This window comes from Alligator mississippiensis, chromosome 4, assembly GCF_030867095.1.
Source record: "Alligator mississippiensis isolate rAllMis1 chromosome 4, rAllMis1, whole genome shotgun sequence".
NCBI lineage: Eukaryota > Metazoa > Chordata > Crocodylia > Alligatoridae > Alligator > Alligator mississippiensis.
The window spans coordinates 253,966,926-253,991,535 of record NC_081827.1 but is presented as its reverse complement, the minus strand read 5'-3'; the positions used below and the strand labels follow the sequence as shown (position 1 = coordinate 253,991,535).

General features: G+C 63.5%; 2 protein-coding genes across 2 annotated transcripts; both read left to right on the top strand.

Moving 5' to 3' along the window:
• CRYBA2 (crystallin beta A2) lies at positions 1-2,458 on the top strand. The gene is made up of 5 exons (XM_059725561.1): positions 1-67; positions 585-755; positions 959-1,100; positions 1,572-1,714; positions 2,205-2,458. The coding sequence occupies exons 2-5, from the start codon at positions 598-600 to the stop codon at positions 2,350-2,352; spliced, it is 591 nt and encodes a 196-aa protein (XP_059581544.1). The 5' UTR covers positions 1-67; positions 585-597; the 3' UTR covers positions 2,353-2,458.
• Positions 2,459-5,559: 3,101 nt separating this feature from the next.
• Positions 5,560-16,554, top strand: FEV (FEV transcription factor, ETS family member). Its single transcript, XM_019486981.2, has 3 exons — positions 5,560-5,579; positions 6,495-6,634; positions 15,345-16,554. The coding sequence occupies exons 1-3, from the start codon at positions 5,560-5,562 to the stop codon at positions 15,854-15,856; spliced, it is 672 nt and encodes a 223-aa protein (XP_019342526.1). The 3' UTR covers positions 15,857-16,554.
• Positions 16,555-24,610: the final 8,056 nt, after the last annotated feature.

The window sequence follows — 24,610 nt, the reverse complement described above, 5'->3', positions numbered from 1 at the left end:
GCGCGCTATAAAAGGTTGCGACGCCACGGCCTGGCACCGCTGCCCTCGCCGCTGTGTGCTGACACCAGTAAGTACCACAGTCCCCCCACCCCTGGGGCCTCTGCCCCGGGGAGGGGGCCGCAGCCTCCCACTGCCCTGGGGACGCAGATCCCAGCTCGAGGGCGCCCCGCTGTGGAGGGGGCAGAGGCAGCTCCCGCAGCGCCAGGCCAGGCTGGAGACTGGGGGCGGGGGGCTCCGACTGGAGACCCCGGGCCTGGGGCAGGGGGTGCAGCAAGGAGCCGAGGGCATGAGGCTGAGTGGGGGGCAGCGGTGCAGGGGCTGTGGGGGTGAAGCTCAGTGCCCCCCAGCCCTGCTGGAGGGAGCATCGCAGGGGTCTGGGGGTGCTGCCCCACACCCAGTGTGGCCAGTGCTTCTTGCTCCCCACCCGCAGCCCCCCGCCCCCGCAGCCCTGCTGGTGCCCCTCACTCCTGCCCCCAGCCCCTGCCCCCAGGGGCACTTGCTGGAGCCTGGCACAAGAGGGGCTCCGGGTCCAGCATGGGGGCAGGGGCAGTGTGGGGGCTAATGCGGGGGCTGCGTGTGTGCAGCAAAGGCATTGCCATGACGACCCAGGCCATGGACACGCTGGGGCAGTTCAAGATCACGGTGTGGGAGGAGGAAAACTTCCAGGGCAAGCGCTGCGAGTTCCTCGTGGAGTGTCCCGGCATCCTGGAGCGCGGCTTCCGCAAGATCCGCTCCATCAAGGTGGAGAACGGCCCGTAAGTGCCCCTGGGGAGCAGCCCCGGAGCCCAGCTCCCCGCGGGCCCCTGCTCTGGGCTCCAAGCAGCTCCCCTCTTGGCATCCCCGTGACGGCAGCACCCCAGGCCGGAGCCCTGGCACGGCACTGCTGCAAAGGGGCTTGCACCCCGCCTGCACCCGTCAGCCGGGGTTTATGTTGCTGACCCCCCGCCGTGCCTTGCAGCTGGGTGGGCTTCGAGTACCCCGAGTTCCAGGGGCAGCAGTTCATCCTGGAGAAGGGCGACTACCCGCGCTGGGAGGCCTGGAGCGGGAGCAGCGGGTACCGCACTGAGCATCTCCTCTCCTTCCGGCCCATCAAGTGTGCGGTGAGTCGGCGGGCCCGGGGGGATGCAGGCCCCGCAGCGCCTGGGCAAGGATGGGGACGTCTGGATGCAGGCTGGGTGGATGCACAGCGGAGGGGGAGGGCTCGGGGGGATAGGAGACGTGCGCAGCCCCCCTGGCTGCTATCGCCGGCTGCATCGCGGCCTCCCCGCTCGGCGCGGCCCCCGCCCCCGGGTTTTAATAACTGCCAGGCAGATACGAGGCGGTTTAATAAAGGGGCCCAGATACCATCGAGCCTGGCTGGCAGGGCCGCGGGGAGGGGGGCAGCAAGGCCCAGGCGTTAACCCCTCGGGGCCCGGCAGCCTGCCATCCCGGCCTGCGTCCCCCCCATAGAGCCCATGCCGGGGGTCCAGGGACCTGCCTGTGTGGGAGCCTGGAGAATGGGAAGAGAAAGGGGGTATGGCAGGGGCTGTGCCCCCGCGACCCCTGCCCCTTGACCCCTGCCCCCCTTGCAGAACCACAACGACAGCAAAGTGACCCTCTACGAGGGCGAGAACTTCCAGGGCCGCAAGTTCGAGCTGAGCGACGACTACCCCTCGCTGCAGGCCATGGGCTGGGGCACCAAGGAGGTGGCGTCCATCAAGGTCAACTCCGGAGCGTGAGTGTCCCCGGCCCGGCCCGATGGCAGGGGCAGGATCAGACCCACCTACCCTGACCCCAAGGGTCATTTGACCCCACTGCAGCAAGGGGGCCGCAGGGGCTGCAGGGGAGACACCAGGGCAGACACCAGCCCCGGGCCCCCCTGCCCCTGCAGCACTGGATGGCTCTTGCCCCCTGCTCACGCTGCCTTGCGGGGCAGGCAAGGATTTGCCCCCTGCTCAGCCTGGCCCGGCCGGGGGGGTTCCCCTCCCTCTGCGGCGGGGGCACGGCCCAGGCCTGCACCCTCTCCAGCACCCCCCCCCCCGGCAGCAGCAGGACGTTGGGGTCTGCAGCCCCCCATATCCCAGGGGCAGAGGTGATGCCCAGGGCTGTGTCGGGGGCGACGGTGTCGTGCGGCTCCAAGGTCACACACGGGGTTTGCCTGGGCGGGTCTGATCCTGCCTCGGGCTGGATGTGACCCCGCAGCTCTGGGCTGTCTGTGCCCGCAGGTGGGTGGCCTACCAGTACCCCGGCTACCGGGGCTACCAGTACATCCTGGAGCGCGACAAGCAGAACGGCGAGTTCAAGAAGTACATCGAGTACAGCAGCCAGGCCCACACCAACCAGATCCAGTCCATCCGCCGCGTCCAGCACTGAGCCACCGCCAGGCCGGACCCCCCCCCGCCCCCCCTCCGACGCCCCCACGCCTGCCCTGCGAGTGACCAGCTGTACCTGGTAGCGAATAAAGGCATTCGTCAAACAACCCCGTGCCCGCGCTGTCTCTCTGCGGGCTAGGGGCAGTCCCCGGGGTGGGGCTGGACTGGAAGAGAGGGGCTGGGGGCATGTCCCTCGTCTGCATCTAGGGGTCTTAGCTGCCCACCTCGACTGCAACGCCCCGGGGCCCGTGACCCACCAGCAGCTCTGAGCCCTGGGCCCCCCGACCCTGCCAGTGCTGCCTCCAGGTCGCAGGGGCCCGGAGCCAGGGCACGGGGGGGGCCAGGCCTGGGTGCAGGGGAGCTGAGTGGGGGGGGAAGAGATCGTGACCCTGGTGGCTCCGTTGGGGGGGCTGCCCCGGATCCAGGAGCACATGCACAAACATGCATGTCCACACCCACGCATGCACATGCATACATGCACTAACACACATCCCTACCTGCACATACACGTGTATACATGCCCACGCACATGCACGCCCACACACATGCATACACATGTACACATGCCCACACACATGCATGCACTTTTATACATGCTGACGCACATGTGCATGTGTGCACAGGCACACGTGCCCTCACACGCATGCCCACATCCATCATGTACACATCCATATGCCCACACACCTGCATGCACATGCCCTCAGGACCTGCACACACGTGAGTTCACAGACATGAGTCCACGTACACTTGTTCACATGTGCACACCCATGCTTACCCCCTGCATGTGGGCCTGGGGGCTGGATCCTTGCATGATTTGCCCCCAAGGGCCAAAGGAAGAGACCCCTGCTCATTTACACAGAGGGTGTGTGCAGCTCCGCAGAGGGGACAGAGGCCCAGAGGGGCCGGGCTGAGCGGTGCCTGTGGGCCCGATCCAGGCCGGGGGGGACAAGGCTCCAGGGACTGGGGTGTGTCGAGCCACGTGTCACATCCGTGCAAGGATCCGGCCCCGCCTCCAGGCACAGGGGAGGGTGGGGAGGCGGCTCCCAGGTGCCACATGTCTCTCCTGCACAAACCCCACGCGTGGGGTGGGTGTTGCGGGGCCAGAATCATGGCGGAAGCCTCCAGGCTGGGCGAAAGCCAGCTCAGACGCCTGGGTTCCAACACTGCGTGGTGTGGGGGGGCCACGTGTGCACATGTGAACGCACACCCCCAAGCATGGACACATTTGGGCACACCCCTCCCTGTCTTTGCACATGTGTCCCCCATGCATGTGCACACCCCCAGGGCCTACACACCTGTGTGCAAAGCTCCAAGCACCGGCGGGGCTGCTGCAGTGGGGCTGCTGCCCCCTCCCCCTGCCCTGCCCCCCTGCTCCAGCCCCCCCTGCACACGGAAGTGCTGGCGGCCTCTCCCCTTGCACAAACATTCCTGCACTCCCTGCACCTGCCCAGCGCCTGCCACAGACACGTCAGCCTTGCCCGCTGGGCCCACCGTGAGTAGGGCTGTGGGTGGGGGGCTCCAGCCGTCAGTGGGGAGAGCCGGCCTGGGGGTCTCTGCGGGGCTGGAGTTGGGGGGGAGAGGAAGGGGGTTTCTTTGCAACTTTTCTTTCCTTGCATCAGGGGTTTCCTGCCGGGAGCCGCCGGGAGCAGGAGAGCGCTGCATGTCCCCGCTGTCCCCCCCCAGCCCGCTGCCCTTGGAGATGCCACCCCAAAGTGTTGTCAGGACCGACCCCACATCTGGTCTCCCCCATCCTATCCCCACCGGAGCGGGCAGAGGCCGGGGCTGTATGGCGCTGTATGGGCCTCCTGCTGCGGCAGGTGCCCCCTGCTCCCTGATGCCCCCTTGCCAGGTGCCCCCGGATCAGTCCTGCCTTGTGACAATGCAGCACCCCCCCCCTCGTCCCAATCCCCCCGCACAGAGGTGCCCCCACCCTGGTCCCCTCCCGGGTCCAGGGCAGGGGCCTTGTCCGCTCCAGCTGGGCCCTGGCACCGTGCCCCCGACCCACATGCTGCCCCCCACCCCGATGCAACCCAGAGGGGCTTGAAGTCTCCCCTCCTGCTCAGAAGCAGGTGAGACCCCACGGGGCACCCCCAGCCCCCTGCCCAGAGCAGCTGCCTCCCCCACGCCCGCCGCGTCCTGGGCTTGTTTTCAGTTGCCTGCGGGTTTATTTGGACGACTCAGGCAGCTAAAGCAAGTCTGGGACGGGTGAGGAGACCCAGCCTGGGGGTCCATCACCCCCCGTAACCCCTCTCTGCGGCTCTTGGGGAGGAGGAGAGGGGATCTGCTGCCCAACCCCACCACGCTGCCTACCCTCTCTCTGCATGTACCACGTCTGTCAAGACCCCAAGATCCTCCGGGCTGAGCCTGGGGTCTGTTGCATGCAACGAAGACAGCAGGGAAGGGTATCGCCTCGTGGGCACCACTGCAAGCCTCCAGGTAGGGCTGGAGCTGGCACCTGGGCAGGAGCAGGCCACTTCTGCAATGATATCAGCTCCTGGTCAACAACAGAGACCAGGTGGGAGCTCGAGCTGTGCGGAAACTGGCCTCTTTCCGGACTTCATCCCCATTTCCTTTAATAAAGGCTCCTTGTTGTAGGGCAGACTGTGAGTCCGTGGGGGCAGGGAGGGCAAACGGGGTGCTGGCTCCAGGTAGGGGTGCCAGCTGGCTCAGGATGAGGACCGGAGATAGAGGCTGCTGCTCTGGGGAGCTGGTTGGAGCGGCTGGAGTCAGGGCAGTGCCAAGGAGTCAGCCCCTTGTCTCCCTTCCCAGCCCAGGGGGGAGGCTGGAGCCAGGGATGCTCCCTGCTGTGCCCCGCTGCCAGGGGCTGCCCCAGCTGGCCCAGGGGGTGGAAAGCTCTGCCCTGTGCTAAGAGCAGCCCTTCACACCTGGCTTTGCACAAGGGGCCCCAGGGTGTCTGTGCATGTGTGTGTAAATGTACATTCATGTGTGTGTGTGTGTGACCACGTAGGTAAGTGCATGAGTGTGAGAATGTGCATGTGTGTGTATGTGACCACGCAGGTGAGTGCATGTGTGCAGGAATGTGCATGGAGGTGTATGTGTGCAAGTATGCATGTGTGTAGGTGCACAAATGTGCAGGTAGATGAATGCCAGTGTTCAGGTGGGTGTGCATGTATACGTGTGTGTGAATGTGAATGCAGGTCTGTTTGTGTGAATGTGTATGTAAGCGCATGCCTGTGTGCGAATGAACATGCGTGTGCAAATGTGCAGGTATGCACGTGCCTGTGAATGTGCATGTATGTGCCTGCGTGTGGAGCGCAGCCCGCACTCTGCCCTGAGCCGGGGGAGCCGGGCTGCCCCATGGTCCACGTGCCCCTGCTCCCAGAGCCACAAGGGCGAGGACACCGTGGTCCCTGAGTCACTATCGACCTCTCCAGGCCGCGGGGCAGGTGCGTGGCAGCCCGGAGCCCCCACCCCTGGGAGCAGGAGGGGTCCGTCGTGGGCATCCCCAGCCCCTGGCTCCAGCATCTGCCCCCCAGCCCAGCACCCCCAGCCCCTCCTGGAGCAGGCAGCCCAAGCGGGCCATGCCCGTGTCCCAGGGTCCAGCAGGCCGACCCCAGCCGGGGCAAGGGCAGAGCAGACCCGGGGCTGCCCCCCCATCCCGGCCGGTCTCCAGGCCGCCGGGCAAGGGGCTGGCAGCTGTTTGCAAAGAGTTAAGGAGGCGGAAAGGCGGATGCGCTCCATAGAAACCCGCGGCCTGCCAGGCAGATCGGGCGATAGCTGGGGGGGCTGGGAGGGGGGGGCTCGGCCTGCAGAGGAAATTGCACCCGTCGGGCCCCGCAACCCTGCCCAGTTGCTTGGAAACTGCCCCCCTCCCCCTGGAGCTGCACCCCCCTCCGCCTCCCCCTGATAAAGTGCAATAATAATAATAATAATAGGGGCAGGAATAATAAAGCATGAAGCCGGCGGGCAGCGCCCACAGCTGCCATGAGACACGGCGCCCCAGCCCAGCCGCTGCTGCTCAACATGTACCTGCCAGGTAGCGGTGCTCGGCGCTGCGCCCCGCGCCCCCTGCCCCGCCGCCCCGCGCCCCCCGCCCGCTGCCCGCCCCTCCCGGAGCCTGCCCCGGCCCACGGCGGAAGGCGGATTTCCTTTTTCCTGGACGCGTTTCCTGGCGTGGGCCAGGCCCGGGGGGGTGGGGGGCTGTGCTGGCCCCGGCCGGCCCCGACGTGTGTCCGCTTTGCCCCCAGAGCCGGTCGGGGAGACGCTGTTCAAGGACGGCAAGAGCCAGGCCTGGGGGGCGCTCAACCCCGGCGTCCAGAAAGGTAAGAGCCCCGTGCCCCGACGGCTCCGGCGGCGCGACCCGCTCCCCGCCGCGGCCCGACGGCGGCAGCCCGGCCCCAGCCCGGTCCTGCCCTTCCCCGGGTCCGGCCTGGCCCCAGCCCGGTCCTGCCCTTCCCCGGGCGCAGCGCCGGGCCCGTCGGGGCAGCCTGGGCTCCAGCTCCGGCGCCCGCAGCCGCCCGCGGGGCCCGTCCGCGCGTGTCCCGGTCTCCCGGGGCCGGGCGGAGCCGCGGGGAAGGAAGCCCACGGGCGCGGCGGGACCGGCCGGGAGACCCGCGGGGGCAGCGGCCGGGGCCAGGGGCGGCTCCGCGGGGACCGTCCTGCGGGGCTCGTGCGGGGCGATGACGGGACCAGCACGGGGAGAGGGAAGGGAAGGGCTGCGGCAGCGGGAGTGACCGGTGGGAATGAGGACAGTAATAATGGGAACAAGAATTACAGCAATGATAAGAATAATTACAACGATCCTGATAATAACGGTGACAGTAGTATTGTTATTAACGGTAGTAATGGTATTATTAACAATAAGGGGAGTAATAATAGTAATAATGAGCATATCGATGGCAATAATGAAACTACGATGGCAATATTATTTTTCTGATGATTGGCGCTATTATTATTATTATTATTATAAATAGTTTTAGTAATAATAGTAATCATGGTAATTATAATAATAATGATGGCAACTATGATGACAATATTATTACTGGTACTATTGGTATTATTGTTAATAATAGTCGTAATAATAATAACAGTAATAATGATAATGGTAACAGATTCATAGATTGTAACAGTAATAGTAATGATAATAACAACAATAACTGTAACTGCAATGGCATTAATATTTACAATAATGATAATGATTGGTATAATTATAATAATGATTATAAAGATGGCAATTATCAGAGTAATTGTAACAATGATAACAATAGTAGTAATAATAAAAACTAATAATAATTATAGGAAATTTTTAGCAATAATGATAATAATAATAATGCAAAGTATTGTTGTTATTATAATAAATAACCCTGATGACAATGATGATGATGATAATAATGATAATAAAATGAATGATAAATAGCAATCACGGTGGTGGTCATAGTAGTAGCAGTAAATAAGTAATAACGGTAACGATAATAAAAGCAAGAACAACAATAATGAAGATAATGAAAACAGTAATACAGTAATACAATAACACAATGTAATAATACAGTCACAATAATACAATAACACAACAGTACAATAAAACAATAATACAGTAACAACATTAGTAGTAGTAGTAACGATAATAACAGCAACAACCATGATAATAAGGCAGCTGTTATTTGTAGTATTTCTAATGATCATTAATAATTATTATTATGATTAATAATTCTTATTGAGGTAAAACCTCACTTCAATGCACCAGTAGTAAGAACAGAGGAAGAACAACCGAGCTGCCCTGCGCTGGCTCAGCCCCGGGTCCGTCCGGCCCCGTCTCCCGTGTCCCGGCGGCACAGAGCGGAGCTGGCGGGCGAGTGCCCGGGGCTGAGCTGGGTTTTCCCCTCTTCCTCCAGCACGGAGGGTCCAGAAATAATAATAACAATAATCTTCATCATCATCATCATCATCATCATCCTATTCTAATAATGTGCTATATGTAGCGGCGTAATAATAATGATTATCAGCATATTATTGCCATTATTATTATAATGACACCGCTACAAATAACACTAATAGAATATACTTATTATTATTGTTATTATTATTATTATTATTATTATTACTGCACGAGCGGCACTAAGGCAGGACAACAGCCCATTTCCCGCACAGACAGCCCCTCCCCGTCTCCCCCATCTTGTGCCTGGACCAAGGCCAGGTCCTGGGCTGTCCCCACCTCCATCCCCCACCCGGCCTGGTGCTGAGACCCAGGGCTGAGCTCCCCATCCCCGTGTCTGGGCTACCGGCCAGCCCCCCCTTGTCCCCAAGAGCCGTGCCGTGGCCGGGGGTCGGCTGCAGAGATCTGGGCACGCTGGACGGGGCGGGAGGGCAGAGGGCACTGGGTGCCTTGCACAGGATCCAGGCCTTGCCCGCGAGCTGTGCCACCCTCCCACCCTGTCGCCTGGGCCAGCCCCGGCCTCCCAGAGGTTCTCGGGCACCGGAGGGTCCCTGCTCGGTAAAACAACCCGACGACGACAAAGAAGGGGATTCGCAGAGCTGGGAGGTGACGGCGGCACAATTAGGGCCTCTCTCCTTCACACACCCAGGCACACACCGGCTCCTGCCCGTCTCCCGGTGCCCACCCTGGCCCCGCTGCCCAGTGCCGCACTGCGGGTTTGCAATGGGAGGAGGTGCCGGCCTGGCCAGGCTCGGGGTCGAGGTGCTGCTGGTCCCATCCCCTGTCAAGCCAGGCCTCTCTGTAGCCACCCCCCAGCTCCTGGGTGACCGGGGGCAGCGCCCAGGGCTGGGAAATGGAGCCCCTTTTGTGCACGCCACGTCTGCAGCTGCAGGGCGGGAGGGACCGCGCTGGGTGCGGCGGCTCGGGGGTGCTGGGAGAGGAGGGATGTATGCAGGTCTGCCCAGCTCTGCCTGGGCTTGGTGGGGGAGAAGGGGGTCTCTCGGGCTGCAGGGAGCAGCTGGGCTCAGAGAGGGGGCACAACGGGCGACATGTCCCCTCGGGGAGACGTCCTGGGCACTGACCGGTGTTGGCCCTGGCCGCCGGGGGAGAACGCCAGGCTCCAGGGGCCCAACCCTTCCCCATTGCTCCGTGCCTCAGTGTCCCTTCCTCCCGGGAAGCCCTGAATGCAGCCAAGGAGGGAAGAGGCTGGGGGCAAGGGGGGGCTGGGGGGTGCCCATCTCCTCCCGGCTGCTTTGTGTGGCCGAGGCTGCAATGCAGCGGTAACAAAGAGGCCGCTCGGGGACTTTCCACCTGGGATGTGTAGCCAAGGGAGAAGGGTTGGGGGGAGGACTCCTAGGCAGCTGGAGGAGCTGGGGTGGGATGTAGCGGACGTGCCCTGTCCCCCGAGTGAGCCTGGCCGTGGGGCACGTGGGTCCATGGTGAGACCCAGCGCAGGGCCAGCTGCGGGGGTCCTCATGGGGAGAGCCGGGGGGTGCTGAATGGGGCTGCCCCCAAAGCAGCGTGGGGCTGAGCTGGAGGGGGTGGGGGGGCAAGAGCCTTCACCCAGGACCCTGTGGGGCTGAGTCCCAGCAGGAGCATCTTGGGCCCAGCACCATCCTGGGCTGCAGCCAGCACCCAGCGCCTCGGGGGCAGTGCGGGAGATCATCAGCTTAAAAAGGGCAGCTCTGCCAGGTCCATTCACGGCGCAGCGGGAAGCCCCTCCCGGGTCAGGGCTGGAGGGGCAGCGGGGCTCAGCCTTCCACAAGCGGCGTGTCCCCCGCTGCCGTCCCGAGACGCGAGACTTTCGGTGGGGTAGAGCATGCATAAGGGAAGCTCAGGGCGTGGAGGGGGAAACGCGCGGCTGGCGGGGCTGAGGTCGGGGCAGCGGCTGCGGCGGTGATGAAGGAGAGGAGCCCGGCGATGGTGCCGGCCCGTGTCTGGGGACAGAGGGGGACGGATGACGCAGGAGAGACCGAAGGGCGCGGTGCCGGCTGCCGCGCGGGGCCGACAGCTGGGGCTGCGGCGTGTGAAGCACTTTCCAGGCCATTAGTAATCGTGATGGCTGTTAAACAGGGATCAGCGGTTCCCGGGCAGCACGCCGACCTCCCTCGCGCAGGGAGACTGACGGCAGGTCCCGGAGGGAGCGGAGGCTGCGCCCGTGTCCGGGGGGCTGGGCAGGATGGTCCTGGTTGGAGCTGGATCTCATGGATAAGGCCCGGGCAGCCGGGCTGTGGGTATGGGACAGGCTGAGGCTGACAGAGCCGGACCTGAGCCAGCCGAGCTCTGCTGGAGACGGGGGCGTCTGGCAAGGGGGACCCCGAGCTCCAGGCTGGCGGAGGCTGGTGCCAAGGGGCAGCAGGGGTAGCCGGGTCTGGGTGGTGCTGGGTGCTGTACAGGCCAGAGAGCTGGGCGCTGCCAGGGCTGCTGCCTCTGTCGCAGGGAGCTCCCAAAGAGTCTCTGAGCTGGGAAATGGGGGCCGACCAGCCAGGGCCCCCACAGCCCTCGGGCTTCCTGGAGAGGGGCTGCTCCATCCCCAGCACCCACGGCCTGGACATCACTGCCCCCCGCCGCTGCCAGCTCTGGGCATATGGAGCCACGGGCAGGTGCCAGAGGAGGTGCTTCTACGCATAGGTGCATATGCACACACATGTGTGGATAAACATGCCACATGTGCACCCTGGACATTGCACAACATGTATGGGCTCAGCCAGCACACATTTGTGCAATGAGCTCCACGTGCATATGAGCACAAGTGCACATGTCTGCATAGGAACACTAGACATGTACATGCCCTAGGCAGCTCTCTCACGCACTTACACATGCACACTCACACATGCACACCATACATATACCGTAGACAAACATGCACAAGTAATAGCCCAGGTCCTGAGGTCTTTCCTCAGGGTTTACCAGCATTATCTGGGCATGCAGCTGCGTTTGGCTACTCTGTCCTCTTCCTGCCCCATATCTGATGCCCACCAAGGACTACAAAATAGAGACAGCGATTACACTGCTCCACTCTTACCCACCTCCAGCTGGAGAAAAGGACCTGGGGGGACGGGGGACAAGAAGCTGAACAGGAGCCAGCAGTGTGCCCTTGGTGCCAAGAAGGCTACCGGCATCCTGGGCTGCATTGGGAGGAACAACGCCAGCAGATCGAGGGAAGTGATGCTTCCCCTCTACTCAGCACTGGGGAGCCCACATCTGCAGTGCTGTGTCCAGCTGTGGCCCCCACTGCAGAAAGGATGTGGACACGTTGGAGAGAGTCCAGTGGAGGGCAATGAAAATGGTTGTGGGGCTGGGGGGCATGACTGGTGAGGAGAGGCTGAGGGAAATGGGCTGACTGAGTCTGCAGAAGAGAAGACTGAGGGGGATTGAATAGCAGCCTTCACCTCCCTGCTGGTGGTTGCAAAGAGGATGGAGCTGGGCTGGTCTCAGTGGGGGCAGATACAGGACAAGGAGCAATGGGCACAAGATACCGCAGGGGAAGTTGAGGTTGGATATTAGGAAAAACTTCCTCACGAGGAGGGTGGTGAAGCACTGGAACAGGTTACCCAGAGAGGTGCTGGATCCATCCTTGGGGGTGTATTAAGACACAGGTAGTGCCCTGGCTGTGAGCAGGCATGTTGGTGCTACAAGGGGCAGTGGGTGTTTGGGCAGTGTTGGATCTTTGTGCGTTCTCCTGGTGAGTGGGTGCACGTGGGGCACTGGACACGCATGGCTCGGGGTAGGTGTCTGGACCGTGAATGACTGTGCTGGGTCTGAGGAGCCATGAATGGCCGTGCTAATTTGCTGACTGTGAGGATCCAGGCAGATCTGGACAGGTTGGAAAAACGGGCAGAACAAAACAGGATGCAGTTCAGCAAAGACAGGTGCAAAGTGCTGCACCTGAGCAAAGAGACCCACCAACACACTGACAGGCTGGGGGAAGACCACTTTAGCAGCACAGCAGCGGAAAGGGATCTTGGAGTCATAGTAGATCCCTTCAGCCTTCGCAGGACAAGGCTGAGGGGGGATCTTGTGGCTGCCTATAAATTCATCATGGGAGGCGAGCAAGGAATAGGAGATGCTCGTTTTACTAGCACATCACCTGGAGTATCTAGGATCAATGGCCACAGATTGACAGAGAGCAGGTTTAGGTTGGACATTAGAAAGCACTTCTTCACCGTAAGGGTTGCCAGAATCTGGAACAGGCTCCCAGGGAGGTGGTGCTCCCCCCTACCCGGGGGGTCTTCAAGAAGAGACTGGACAAGCACCTGGCTGGGTCATCTGACCCAGTGCTCTTTCCTGCCCAGGGCAGGGGGTCGGACTCGACGACCTGCTGTGGTCCCTTCTGACCTGAGCATCCATGAATCTGATGCATGTGCCAGTACTGGGTGTGAGTGTTTGTGACAGGTGTGAGTGGGGACAGAGAGGTTGTACGAGGTGGGTGGGCTGGGTGGGAGGGGTTTGGCTAGCATCCGGTGTAAGCTAGTACTGGGCTGGACATATGGAAGAGTGAGGGGCTGGACGGGGTCTGGACTGGTGCAAGTGGGTGAACTTCAGGGGAGTGGGTGTGATGCACCAGTGGTGGGTGGGGGTGTTGTTTGTACTGGGTGTGAGCGGGTATGTGGGCAGGACTGAGTACACACAGGTGTGCTGAATGTGACTGAGTGTGGGTGTGAGCAAGTGTGAACAGATGTGCTGAGTGTCAATAAGTGTGGGTATGACTGAGTGTGCATGGGTGTGCTGAGTATAACTGAGTGTGGGTGTGAGAAAGTATGCACGGGTGTGCTGAGCGTGTGTAGATATGAATGAATGTGCATAGATGTGCTGGACCTGAGTACGTATGCGTGTGCAGGATCTGACCAAGTGTGCATGGGTATGCTAGATCTGCATAAGTGTGCACAGGTGTGTTTGGCCTCAGCATGTGTGTGTGTATGCATGGGTGCATTGGGTGTGAGTGAATGTGTGTGGGTGTGAGCGAGTGTGCATGGGTGTTTTGGGTGTGAACCAGAATGCATGGGTATGCTTGGCAGCCCCTGTCTGCTGCCCTTCCTCCCCAAGACTCAGCGTGAACGTGTGCGTGTGTCTGCCTGCACATATGAACACGTGTGCAAGCATTCTACTTCCTCCATTGCCAGGCCCCGTGCCACCCACTGCTGCAGTGTCCTCAGACCTGGGCCAAGGCCATGTCCCCCCCTCATGTCCTCTGCGGCCCTTTGATCCCCATGCAATGAGGGAGCCTTCACCCTTGACCTTGAGTGGCATCCCGGGTCTGTCCCTGTCTGGGGGTGCAGCAGCAGGCCATCCCCACTGGGGGGCAGCAGGCACCCGGCTATTGCCCGCCCACCCACTGGGCTCAAGTGCAGCCGTGCAGATCCATGCCAGGGCCTGCCCAGGCACCCGGGTGCCCAGAGGACATGGGCTAGGCCAGGCCTTGCATGGACCCTCCTCTGGGCCAGGACATGGGGCTGGCAGGACCCAGGGGACCCTTTCAGCCCCTGCCTCCTCACTGAGGGGCCCCATCTCAGGCAGGGCAGCATTGGAGGCCTTTGCTGTGGGGTGAAGCTAGACCAGGCGGGTTGGGGGGATGGATGGGGACACCATAGTTTGGCTGGCATCTCCCAGCCATGCAACTTCTCCCCCAGATCTCCATCAGGTACCCCCAGGCCTCTGGCAATGCTATTGCTGGGGCAAGGGTGTAGCCCCATGCAGGGGGTGTGGAGCTTTCCCAGGCTTCAGCTTTGGGGTCACCCCCATGCCCTCACCCCCCATGGCCCCATGCCACCACAGCCAGCTCAGCCGTGGCAGGACAGGCCCCGGACCATGCTTTCTCCTTGCTCAGAGTGGAGCGGGCATTGCTATGAGGACTAATGTGTCCTCTGACCCTTGACCCTGGGCATTGCTTTGGAGGGGCAACCTCAGGGGGCCTGGAAGTGGGGAGACAATGGGTGTCAGAGCTGGCAGGCATGGGCAGGTCTCAGGCTTTGCAAAGGGGGGTGGCATGGTGCACCCAGCAAAAAACAGCCCAGACCTATTGCCCAGAGTTGTTAGAGGCAAAGGGACATCTCTTCTTCTGGTCATAGCTCCACATCTCGCCTTCATGAGTGTGTTGAGCATCTCTGCACCAAACCCCGAGTTTGCAGGCTCATGCCGAAGTGAAGGTTTCTATCTAGAGCCGGTGGGGTGGGGGTTGGAGAGAGATGTCCCCGGGCCGGGCTAGCAGAGGAAAGGCTGGTTTGAGAAAGGGAACGTGGAGAGCTTGAACAAGGAGAGAGCAGCGCTCACACCTGGGAGTGGAGAGAGATTAGCAGGAATCCGGGAGATGACACTGACCCTGGAGCCAAGCTGTGCACTCTGCAGCGTGGGGGGCCAAGGAGAGGCTGGACGATGCTGGGTGGGAGGGTCGAGGTGCCTGTGCTCTGCTGGGGGGTGCCCCAGGCTGGGCTGTGCTGGCTGCCCCCCCAGAGGAGCTGGCCGCTGGCTGCAGCCCAGGCTGGGGCTGTGCCAATGCTCCTGTGGGACTCAGCCCTGCAGGGTCCTGGCTGGAAGCTCTTGCCCCCTGCTTGCACTGTTGTGGGGGGAGGTGGGGCAAGCAAAGATTTGCCCCCTGCTCCACCTGGCCCGGCTGGGGGGATTTCCTCTCCCTCTGCAGTGTGGGTGCTCTCTCCAGTGCCCACCATGGCAGCAGCAGGATGCTGGTGGCCGCATGGGGCTGTCAGGGGAAATGGTGTTGTGTGACTCTGAGGTCGCACAAGGGGTTCGTCTGGACGGGGCTGATCCTGCCTCGGGCTGGACATGACCCCACAGCTCCCTGCCAGCCCCACAATGCTGGGACTCTATCAAGTCAAGAGATGCTCAAGACAGCCCCAGCCCTGCTATAGAGGAAGGTAAATGCCCTCAATCTGTACCAATCTGAGCAGGGAGCAAATCCCTGCCTGCCCCCACAAGGCAGCCTGAGCAGGGGGGCAAAAGTCCCGGCAGGAGCACCGGCACAGCCGGGCACAGCCCCAGCCTTGTCTATTGACTGTGGCTGCTTCCAGGCTCTGCCCGGCTGTGCCCGGGGGACAGGGCAGGGGGCCAGGCCTGCCGCGCTAACGCCCATCCTGGCCCCGCAGGCAGCGGGCAGATCCAGCTGTGGCAGTTCCTGCTGGAGCTGCTGTCGGACCGTGCCAACCTGCACTGCATCGCCTGGGAAGGCGCCAATGGGGAGTTCAAGCTGGTGGACCCAGACGAGGTGGCGCGGCGCTGGGGCGAGCGCAAGTCCAAGCCCAACATGAACTACGACAAGCTGAGCCGGGCGCTGCGCTACTACTACGACAAGAACATCATGACCAAGGTGCACGGCAAGCGCTACGCCTACAAGTTCGACTTCCAGGGCCTGGCCCAGGTCTGCCAGCCGCCCGCCCCCGACCACACGCTCTACAAGCTGCAGGGCAACCTGGCGCCCCTGCCCTTTCCGGGCATCTCCAAGCTCAACCTCATGGCATCTGGTGTGGCCGGGCCTGGCTTCTCCTACTGGCCCAGCTCGGCCCCCGCGCTCTACCCAGGGCCCGGCCTGCAGCCGGCTGCGCCCTTCGGCTCCGTGGCGGCTTCCCATCTCAACAACGTCAACAACCACTACCCCTAGGGCCCTGGGGGGTGGGCGGGGGGCGGCCTGGGGGCTCATCCTCACCAGCCCCCTGTTTGGGGCCAGGGGGGTCTTTGGAGCTGCTGAACTGGGTGCTCCAAGGGCAGGGGAATGCCCCCAAGGCCCCTCTGGGAACCCCAGTGGCTGGGGTCTCCCCCAGCCCCTGCCCAGATGCCCCCAGCACCACAGGGCACAGTCCCACTGCCAGGGTTGGAGGGGGCCTGGGCTGGGCTGGGCTGGGTGGTGCCAGGTGCTGGGGATGGGGCCTAGGCAGGGCTAGGACTTAGCAGGCCCGGGCTGGGGAGGGGCGGCTGGCTCCTGTGGAGCTCCCCTGCCGCAGCCTGGCCGGAGCTGGGGAGCACTGGGGGTGGGGGGTCTGGGGCCAGGCTCTGCAGGCTCCTTGAAGCCGGTGCCCCGCACCTGCCGCTCTGCCCTGGACCCCCCCATCCCCTCCCCCAGCTGCTAGCACCAGGGTGAGCCTGGAGCCGCAGGGTGACATTCCCCAGCCTGCCCCTTTTTCCCCCAGCTACGGCAGCCTGGGGCTTGTGACCACCCCATGCCAGGCCCTGTCCTAGGAGTCCTGGCCAGGATCAGGGCCAGCAAGCTGCTGGGGGAGATGGGCCAAAGGCCCCCAGGCTGGGTGTGCTAGCGGGGCAGAGCTGGGGCTGTGCGCTGTGGAGATGTCCAATAAACTGGAGAGCGGCTGCAGTGTCCAGGCTGCGTCTGTCCCAACCCAGAGATGTCCCAGCTTGGGGTGGCTGCGGGGGAGGGGGAGCAGTATTTTCCGGGGGGATGAAGCCCACAAAGGTGCTGCTTGCAGCCAACACACCCAGGATCCGGGAGCGCAGGTGCCCTCTCCTCAAAGCACACTCCCCCCGCCCCCCCAATGCCCCGCACTCCCGACCCGCAGCCCCTGCGCTGCTGTGGCGGCATCCTCCCGACAGCTGCTGCTCCCCGCATCTTCCCTAAGCGGCTTATGGAGCGGATCAAGGCGGGGGGCCGCGGGGGCACGGGAGGCCATGGGGCCGGAGCGCACCTGGCAGCAGGATCAGGCCGGGCCCTGCCGCCCCCAGCAGCAGGAGGGATCGTGGCCCGGCCCCCGGCCCCGCAGCCCCTGCCCCCGGGCGCCCCGCTCTCCCGGGACGGAGGCGCTGCAGCCGGGCAGGAAATAGCCCCGTAGCGGGGGCTGTTGCAGCTGCCGGGGGGGGGTCCAGGATGGAGCTGCCCTGAGCGCGGTTCCCCCCAGCATCAGGTCCCGGCGTCATCCGAAGTTGCCGGAGCAACCGCAGCCCGGTGTTGCCAGGCAACCAGAGATGCTTCCGCCCGGCATCCCGGTCCCCAGGGGTCCCGCTTCCTCCTGGGTCCGTGCGCAGGGGACCCCCCCAGCCCATCCCCCCGGCCCCGGGGCCGGCTCGGGGACCCCCCCACATACACCGGGACCCTGCCCCCCCCCCGCCGCAGCCCCAGCATCCATCCCCGGGGATGCCGTTGCCGGGGCAACCAGGGATGCAGCTGCGGGAGGTCCCCACCACACCCGTGTCATCGCGGGGTCGTGCCCGGCTCGGGGCGGCTGGGCCGGGAGCAGGTCCCCCCCCCGGAGGTTTGCCCCCAGTTACTCCGGGCCAGCTGGGAACAGACTGCGCCAAAATCCAGCCAATCCGCGGCGGCCGCGCCTGCCCCACGTGCCGCGGCTCCAGGCTCGGGAGGGGCGCACTAATGAGCTTGATGAGCAGCTGGTGGGGAGGGGAAATGGGGGGGAGGGGCGCGGGGCAGAGGGAGGAATGGACCAGGATGCGGGGGAGGGGGAATGGAGCTGGGGGGCGGAGGGGAATGAGCCTGGGGGGCAGTGGATGGGGCTGATCCTGCCTTGGGCTGGCCCCTGGCGCTGGGGCTTAGGACACCAGGCCTCCCGGGAGTCTGGGCCCCATTCGCCTTTCAGGACCTGCTCATTGTCTGCACCAGAAGCAGCCAGGCCAGGGACATGGGGGCCGCGGGGCACTGCTCTGCTCCTGCCTCGTTGGGGACACCGCTCGCCACCCGTCCCAGCCCTGTGCCTGGGAGGTGACAGCAGTAGCACCAGCCGGGGCAGCTGCCAGAGCATCAAGCAGGTCCTGATGGGACCACGTGAGGCTGCGGAGCCGGGCCCAAAAGCCCAGGAAGGCCCGGCCAGCGCTGTGGGGATGTGGCCTTGGCTCAGAGGACCCCCAGCTCTTCTTGGTGCCCCTGTCCTACGGGAGCCCTGATCCCACCCCATCGCATAGGACAAGGGTCCAGCCCGCAGGCTGAGGAGCCCCCGCATGGCCCCAGGGCCCAGCAGGTCAAATTGGTCGATGCCCAAGTAGCAAAGGGGAGCAAGACTCCCCTCTGCCCAGCAAGGATCTCTGCACTGAAACCAGGGTGTCCACCCTCCAGGGCAGAAGCCCAGCTCCGGGCCTGGCCTCTAGCTTACAAGGCAAGGGGCCCAGGTGCGGCTGTCCCTGGGGCATCCGCCAGGAGGCGCCGCCGCACGTTCTCCCTTCTGTGTTCACCCTTGGGAGAAAACGTGGTCTCACTGGTGTGTGGGTGCACTGAGCCGGGGGCGCTGTTGCAAGCAGCGGGGAGCTGCACGAGGGGTGGCTAGGCCCTGCATCCGCCGTCCTCCTGGGTAGACGAATGCACTGAACACGTGGGCTCCAGATCCCATTTCTCATTCAGCAAGAAGCCCCGGAGCAGGACCCAGCAGCAGCCAGAAGCTGGGAGGTTGCTCCACATGGTCAAGCCCCCCCCCCCCCCCTCCCGAATCCCTGGCTTGGCTTTCAAATATCTGCCCCCCCACCCCACCACCACCACCACCACCATTGCTCTCCTCCTTCAGGGTCTCCCCCTGCTTGGGGAAGTCACCCCAGCCTGGGCATGGTGCAGAGGGGGGCATGGTGGGGGGGGGCAGTTGGAGGGGGGTTTCCTCCCTTCCCTTCCCCCCACATGCACTGGGGCTCCCAGAGCAGCTGCAGGATTGACCCCCAGCCCCAGGCCGCGGGGGAGAGGGGGATGGGCAAGGCAGGCAGAGGGTTAATGGTGTGCCAGGGGCAGGATGACGGCTGAGGAGGGCACGGAGAAGGGATGGAGCCTGGGACCTCTGCACATGCGGTTCCCGAGCTGGCTGCAGATCCCTGCCAGGACCCAGGTGGGGGGAGGCCGGGGTGCTCCTGGCTGGGGGAGGAGACGGAGCTGGTTTCCAGGCAGGGCCCATTAGGGACCTGGCTCTCGGGGGGGCTCTCTCCACACGGCGCAGGCGCCTGCCTGCACCCTCAGCCAGGCTCCAGCTCCTGCCGGTGGGGAAGCGGGGGGAGACAGCAGAGCCCGGATAAAGCCGCGCTAATGCCAGATTAACTACTAATGCGGAGGCCTGGCGAGGCCCTGGCGTCTCGCTGCCTCCCTCACCCGGCCCAGCCCGGCCCAGGGCCCCATCCTGAGCCCTTTGCCGGGGCTAAGCCCCCACCTTGCTCTGCGCTGGGGTGGGGGCTGAGGACAGTGTGGCCACTGCCTTTGCGCCCCCAGGCTCCCCATGGCTTGGAGAGAGCCGGAGCTTGGCCCAGGTCCCCGCAGAGTGAGCAGGGCCCCAGGACCCCCCCATGGATCATGAGGATCATGGGACTTGGAGTCTGGGAGCACCCCACCCCCTCCCAGCCCCTGCTGCTCCCTGCCCAGCTGTGCAGAGCAACGGGGATGTGACCCGGGGGTCCCAGCCCTGCAGGGCCCAGCCTGGCTGCTGGTGGGTCGGGAGCAGCTTTTCCAGCCAAGCTCCTTCTTGAGGCCCCTGGGAAAGCCACCCCATGTTAAACCCACGTGTCGCATGGAGGAGTTGCTGTGTCAAGGGACAAAAATGCTCTGAGGACTGAGACCTGGTAGTGAGGGGGAGGCTTGTGTGTCCCAGGCATAGAAATCATAGAGGAGAGGGGCAGGCAGGGAGCTGCAGGGTTGCATCCAGCCCAAGGCAGGATCAGCCCGGTCCAAGACAAACCCTGTGTACAAGCTTGGAGCTGTACAGCACAGCCCCAGGCATCACCCCTGCCCCTGGGATACAGGGGGCCCATGGCCGCCAACGTCCTGCTGCTGCCGGGGGGTTGGTGGGCGCTGGAGAGAGCCCAGGCCCAGGCCGTGCCCCGCTGCAGAGGGAGAAGAAACCCTCCCAGCTCAGCCAGGCTGAGCAGGGGGCAAATCCCTGCCTGCCCCCCAAGTCAGCGTGAGTGGTTGCGGAGTGAGCCTCTAGCCAGGACCCTGCGGGGCTGAGTCCCAACAGGAGCATTGGCACGGCCCCAGCCCTGGCTGCAGCCAGCACCTAGCAGCTCTGGGGTGCTTCAATGCCCCTGACCCTATGGGGGGGGCAACCAGCACAGCCCAGCCCAGCCTGGGACACCCCCAGTAGAGCACAGGCATCGCTGCACCTCGACCCTCCTGCCCAGTGCCTGTCCAGCCTCGCCTTGCACCCTCCCATGCTGCAGAGCCCCCAGCCCTGGCATCTCCCTGCTGGGGCACTGAAGCTGTTCTTGAAATCTAACCTAAACCGACCTTGCTACAATTTGAAGCTATGTCAATGAGTCCTGGCAGGGTCATCCATGGAGAGCAGGGGGCTGGGGGGGCTCCAGACAAGCCCCAGTTCAGCCCCAAGTCCTCACCGGGGGATCAGGTGGAAGATGTCAGGACTCAGTGGCTGCAAAGATGGAAACGGGCTGCACCCAGAGGGAGGTCTCCTGTCATTTAGGATCCCCCTCGCCACTGGGCCCAGATCTCCACCTTGTCAAGACTGTGTGGTTGTTGCTGCTAGACACCAGTGTCCTCCCATTAAAGAAGTCACGCACCAGCTTGTACAGCAGGACACGACACACTCTCCTGCCCCCCTCCCCAAAAGCCCTGCAGCGATGGACCAGTGATGGTGGACACAGGACCACCGAATCCAGCTGTTTCCAGCCATGACTCTGCATGCAGGGATACCCTGATGGTCGTCATACACTGGGAGAAGCCGGCTGCTAATGAACTCCAAAGACGCCCCAACCTCAACCAAGCGGCAGCCTGTTTTGAGGGCAAGTGCCCTGCCCTTGAAGAAGAAAAGAGAGACAGGAGGAAGGGAAAGGAGAGGAATCCCAGCCCACAGCCTGCTCTCCTGGGTGGAAAGACCTGCAACTTCTGCAGCCAGATCCACGACTCAAAGACTCAGTCACCACAAGGCCCATCAATGAGTGGTGGTATGAGCTCACCCTGGCATTGCGGGATTGCTGACAGTGAGAAAGGCTGGGACTGTTCAGTGTGGAGAGGAGCAGGCGGAGGGGGGAGAGGACAGAGTCTACAGCATCATGCAGGCTGTGGACCGAGGGAGCAGGGAGCTGTTGTTCCCCCCATCCCAGACACTAGAGCCAGGGGCACTGCTGCACTGAGCAGGGGACGGGTTCAAAATGAACAAGGGATGTAACACATTATTAAGGTGTGGGATTTGTTGCCCTGGGACAAGCCAGGGTCAGCAAGGGGCTGGATACATCCATGGAGGATCCATCTAGTCATGGCCAGGTGGAGGTGCTGCTTCTTCTGGCAGCTGCACCCCAATGATGGTGGAGGCCAGGGAGAGTGTTGCCCACCCCCAGGCCATCAGCTCCGGACGGGGCTGTGCACAGCAGCAGAGCTGGGCTGATGGGGCAATGCAGGGGTGTGCCCATGGGCACCCACACCCACAGTGCCCCACACCTGCAGTCCATGCCCTTGGGGCTGGGGGGAGCTCAGGGCTGGTTGGGAAGGCAAGACAGGTAGCAAACTGCCCCATGGGGCCCCGGAGCAATGCCACATGCATCCAATCAGAGACCAGGAGCAATGCCATGTGCTGGATCTGACCAATCCGAACCAGCACAACAGGAGCAGCAAACCACCTCCCCAAGGGTCTCTCCTATGCTTGGGCCCCGAGAAGGGAAGGAGCTGAGCCCTGGCCTTTCCCAAGGGGCAGGGTGGTGGGAGCCAGCCCTGCTAGCAAGGCAGGGAGCACCTTAGAGACCGACTGGTCCAGAGCATCTGGGGTTTTCTTAGCCAAGGGCCTGCAGCAACAGGTGCTGTGCATCTCGCATCCCCCACATGGCAGATCACCCGGGCACAACCCCCAATGGGGACATGTCAGGCTGGCAAGGAAAGCTCCAGCAGGCCTTGCCCAGAATGGCTACACCCGGCCGAAGGCACCCAGCACCCTCGGGGCAGCTCTGTGGGCGAAACAAAGCGGCAGCTACAGCCGGGGTGGACTCTCGTGGGGAAAACATGAAGGGTGGAGAGAGAAATACACCACTTCCCATGGAAGAACCTCAGGGTCCAGGGAAAGCTACCTCCTGTGGCTGGGCACCGACATCCAAGGACTTGGTCCTGCTGCTGGGTTTATGGTGCACTATAACCTGAAGAGCCAGTGCTCCTGCTGGACTCGGCCCCGCAGGGTCCTGCCTGGTAGCTCTTGCCCCCAGTCCTTGTCCCCTGGGGCAGGGCTGGAGGCTCTTGGTGTCTCTGGGCAATGGGCCTCATCACTGTGCACAGGGCTGGGGGTTGGTGTCAGGAACAGGTCAGGCCAGGCCAGGTCTGGGGGTTTGGGATGGGGCTGGGGGATCAGGCTGCTGCCTCCAGTGCTCCTTCCAGCTGGACTTTCCCATGACTGTATCACAGTCCTCTCTGGGATGGAGAAGATGCTTCCAAAATGCATCTCCCCTTCTTCACCTTGGTGGGGGGAGGGGGAATCTGAGAGCTTGGGAGGAAACTCCCAGCTGTCCCCACTTGCCTGCGCTCACACCCCGGTTTCAGAGCTGGGAGATGGTGGCGAAGCTGAGCCGTGAGCCTTTGGCTGAGGACCTGGAAGCTCTGAGCCCAAAAAACATTGCCTGTGGGTTCAAGACAGGCCTGGATTCAACCCTGTGGAGCCTGCCTGGGTCCAGCTCCAAGGGGGAGGCAGGATGGGGAGGGGGATAAAAGGCAGATGCTGCTGCTGCTTTGGTCTGTCTTCCCTCCTCGTCCGCCGGGGGAAATTCACAGCCACGCTCAGGGCATTGCCCCAAGCCAACCTCCCGCTCAAGGCAGGCTGCCCACTGCCACCGACTCCAGCCCGAAGCACACAGACCCAGGTGCCTGGCTCCCTGTCCTTCTCTGCCACTGACCTCTTCACTGACCTTTGGCCACTCACTTCACCTCCCCTGTGCCTCTGTTTCCCCCTCTAGAAAGTCTGGTGGTACCCCCTGTGCTGGGAACAGCCTGCAGGGAGTGTCTCCATCCTGCTCCAGCACTGGCCTTGCAGCTCCCAGTATCAGACTCTGCTCATCGCGGGAGCTGGGCCCTGCCCTGGCAACACCCAGGGGTGCTCACACCTGGCAGCCCCCAGACATCACCAGTACTCGGCAGAGCCGACCCAGCAGTGTGCCCCATCCCAGAGGCCCATGTGCAACACCTGCCCCAGAGCACTGGACAAAGCTCCTACTCCACCTGGTTTTAACTCATGGCAATGCAATTCTAGTGGTTTTTGCTTCAGTTTAAAGCCAAACCCACAGCCCCAGGTCCTGGCATGCTGGCAAAGCTTCCAGATCCTTTCCAGATGGAGATAAAGGTGCACTGTGCTCTAGGTGACAGTGCACCTCGCTGCCTCCACCCCCTTTTGCAAAATCCTAGATCCACCCCGCCAGGAGGGGCAGCCAGCTTGTGGCTTCAGCCCAGGGCTGGGGACTGCCCCCCTGCCAATGCTGCTCGCTGCAAGCAGCAGTGGGGCCAGCAGGATTTACCTCTCCCCCAACCCAGCTGGTACAAAGGTGGGAGCCCATGGGTGGATGGGGCAGTGAGCAGGGCACCAGCCTTGGACCTGCTTGTCTGGCTTGGGGGTCAGCTCCATCCAACCCTACCCCTCAAGGTAGGCCAAGGGGCAGCTGCAGCCATGGATGATAGGTGTGGGAGTGGGAGCAGGATGCACCAGGCAGGCAGGGATGCTGTGGCTGTGGGGACAGACGCCCCCCCCCCCCCAATAGAGGCTCTCCTGGCTGCCTCTGCCTGGGCACAGTGCATGCAGCCCCCTGGTAGCAGAGGGTCTCCCCTTCCCACGCAGGGCCCGGGCTCAGGAAAGGAGGGCTGGGCCTGGCCTCACATAGCCAGCGGGCAACTCGCCCCCCCTCCCCGGAAAACCCCGCTCCCACCCCCGGCCCGGGGCTCAGCAGGATCCGAACCCGGTACCTGCGCAGCCACGTGCTGCTAAGCCCCCCGGGCCGTCCTGCTGACTCCGCGGGGGCTTAACGGGCTTTGCGGGCCAGGCCGGGCCGGGCCTTGCGTCAGGAGACTCGCAGAGGCTCCGGGGGCGGGGGGCGGGCGGACCCCCACCGGGCCCCAGGGCAGGCGGGGCCGCCCCCACGCTGCGCCCGCGGCTTGTGCCCAAGGCGGCGGAGCCGGGATCGGGGCCGGGCGCGTTCAGCACCGCGGACAGCGGCCCCGCGCCGGCGGGGAGGGGGCGGGGCGCGGCGCGGTGGGGCCGGGGGCTGGGGCCGAGCCTGGCCCGGGGGTCTCCAGGCAGACATCCTGTCTGGGAAGGAGCCGGGGGAGGGGGGGCGCTGAGAGCGGCCGCTGCAACGTGCCCCCTCCCGGGCTCGCGGCGGACCGGAGGACGGGGGCACCCCCTCCCCGCCACGCTAGGCCGGCTCCCACCCGGGCCCGGGGCCAAGCGGCTGCAGCCGAGGCCGAGACGTGACCCCCCCCCCCCCCCCCAAGAAAGGCAGCGCAGGCGGCGGC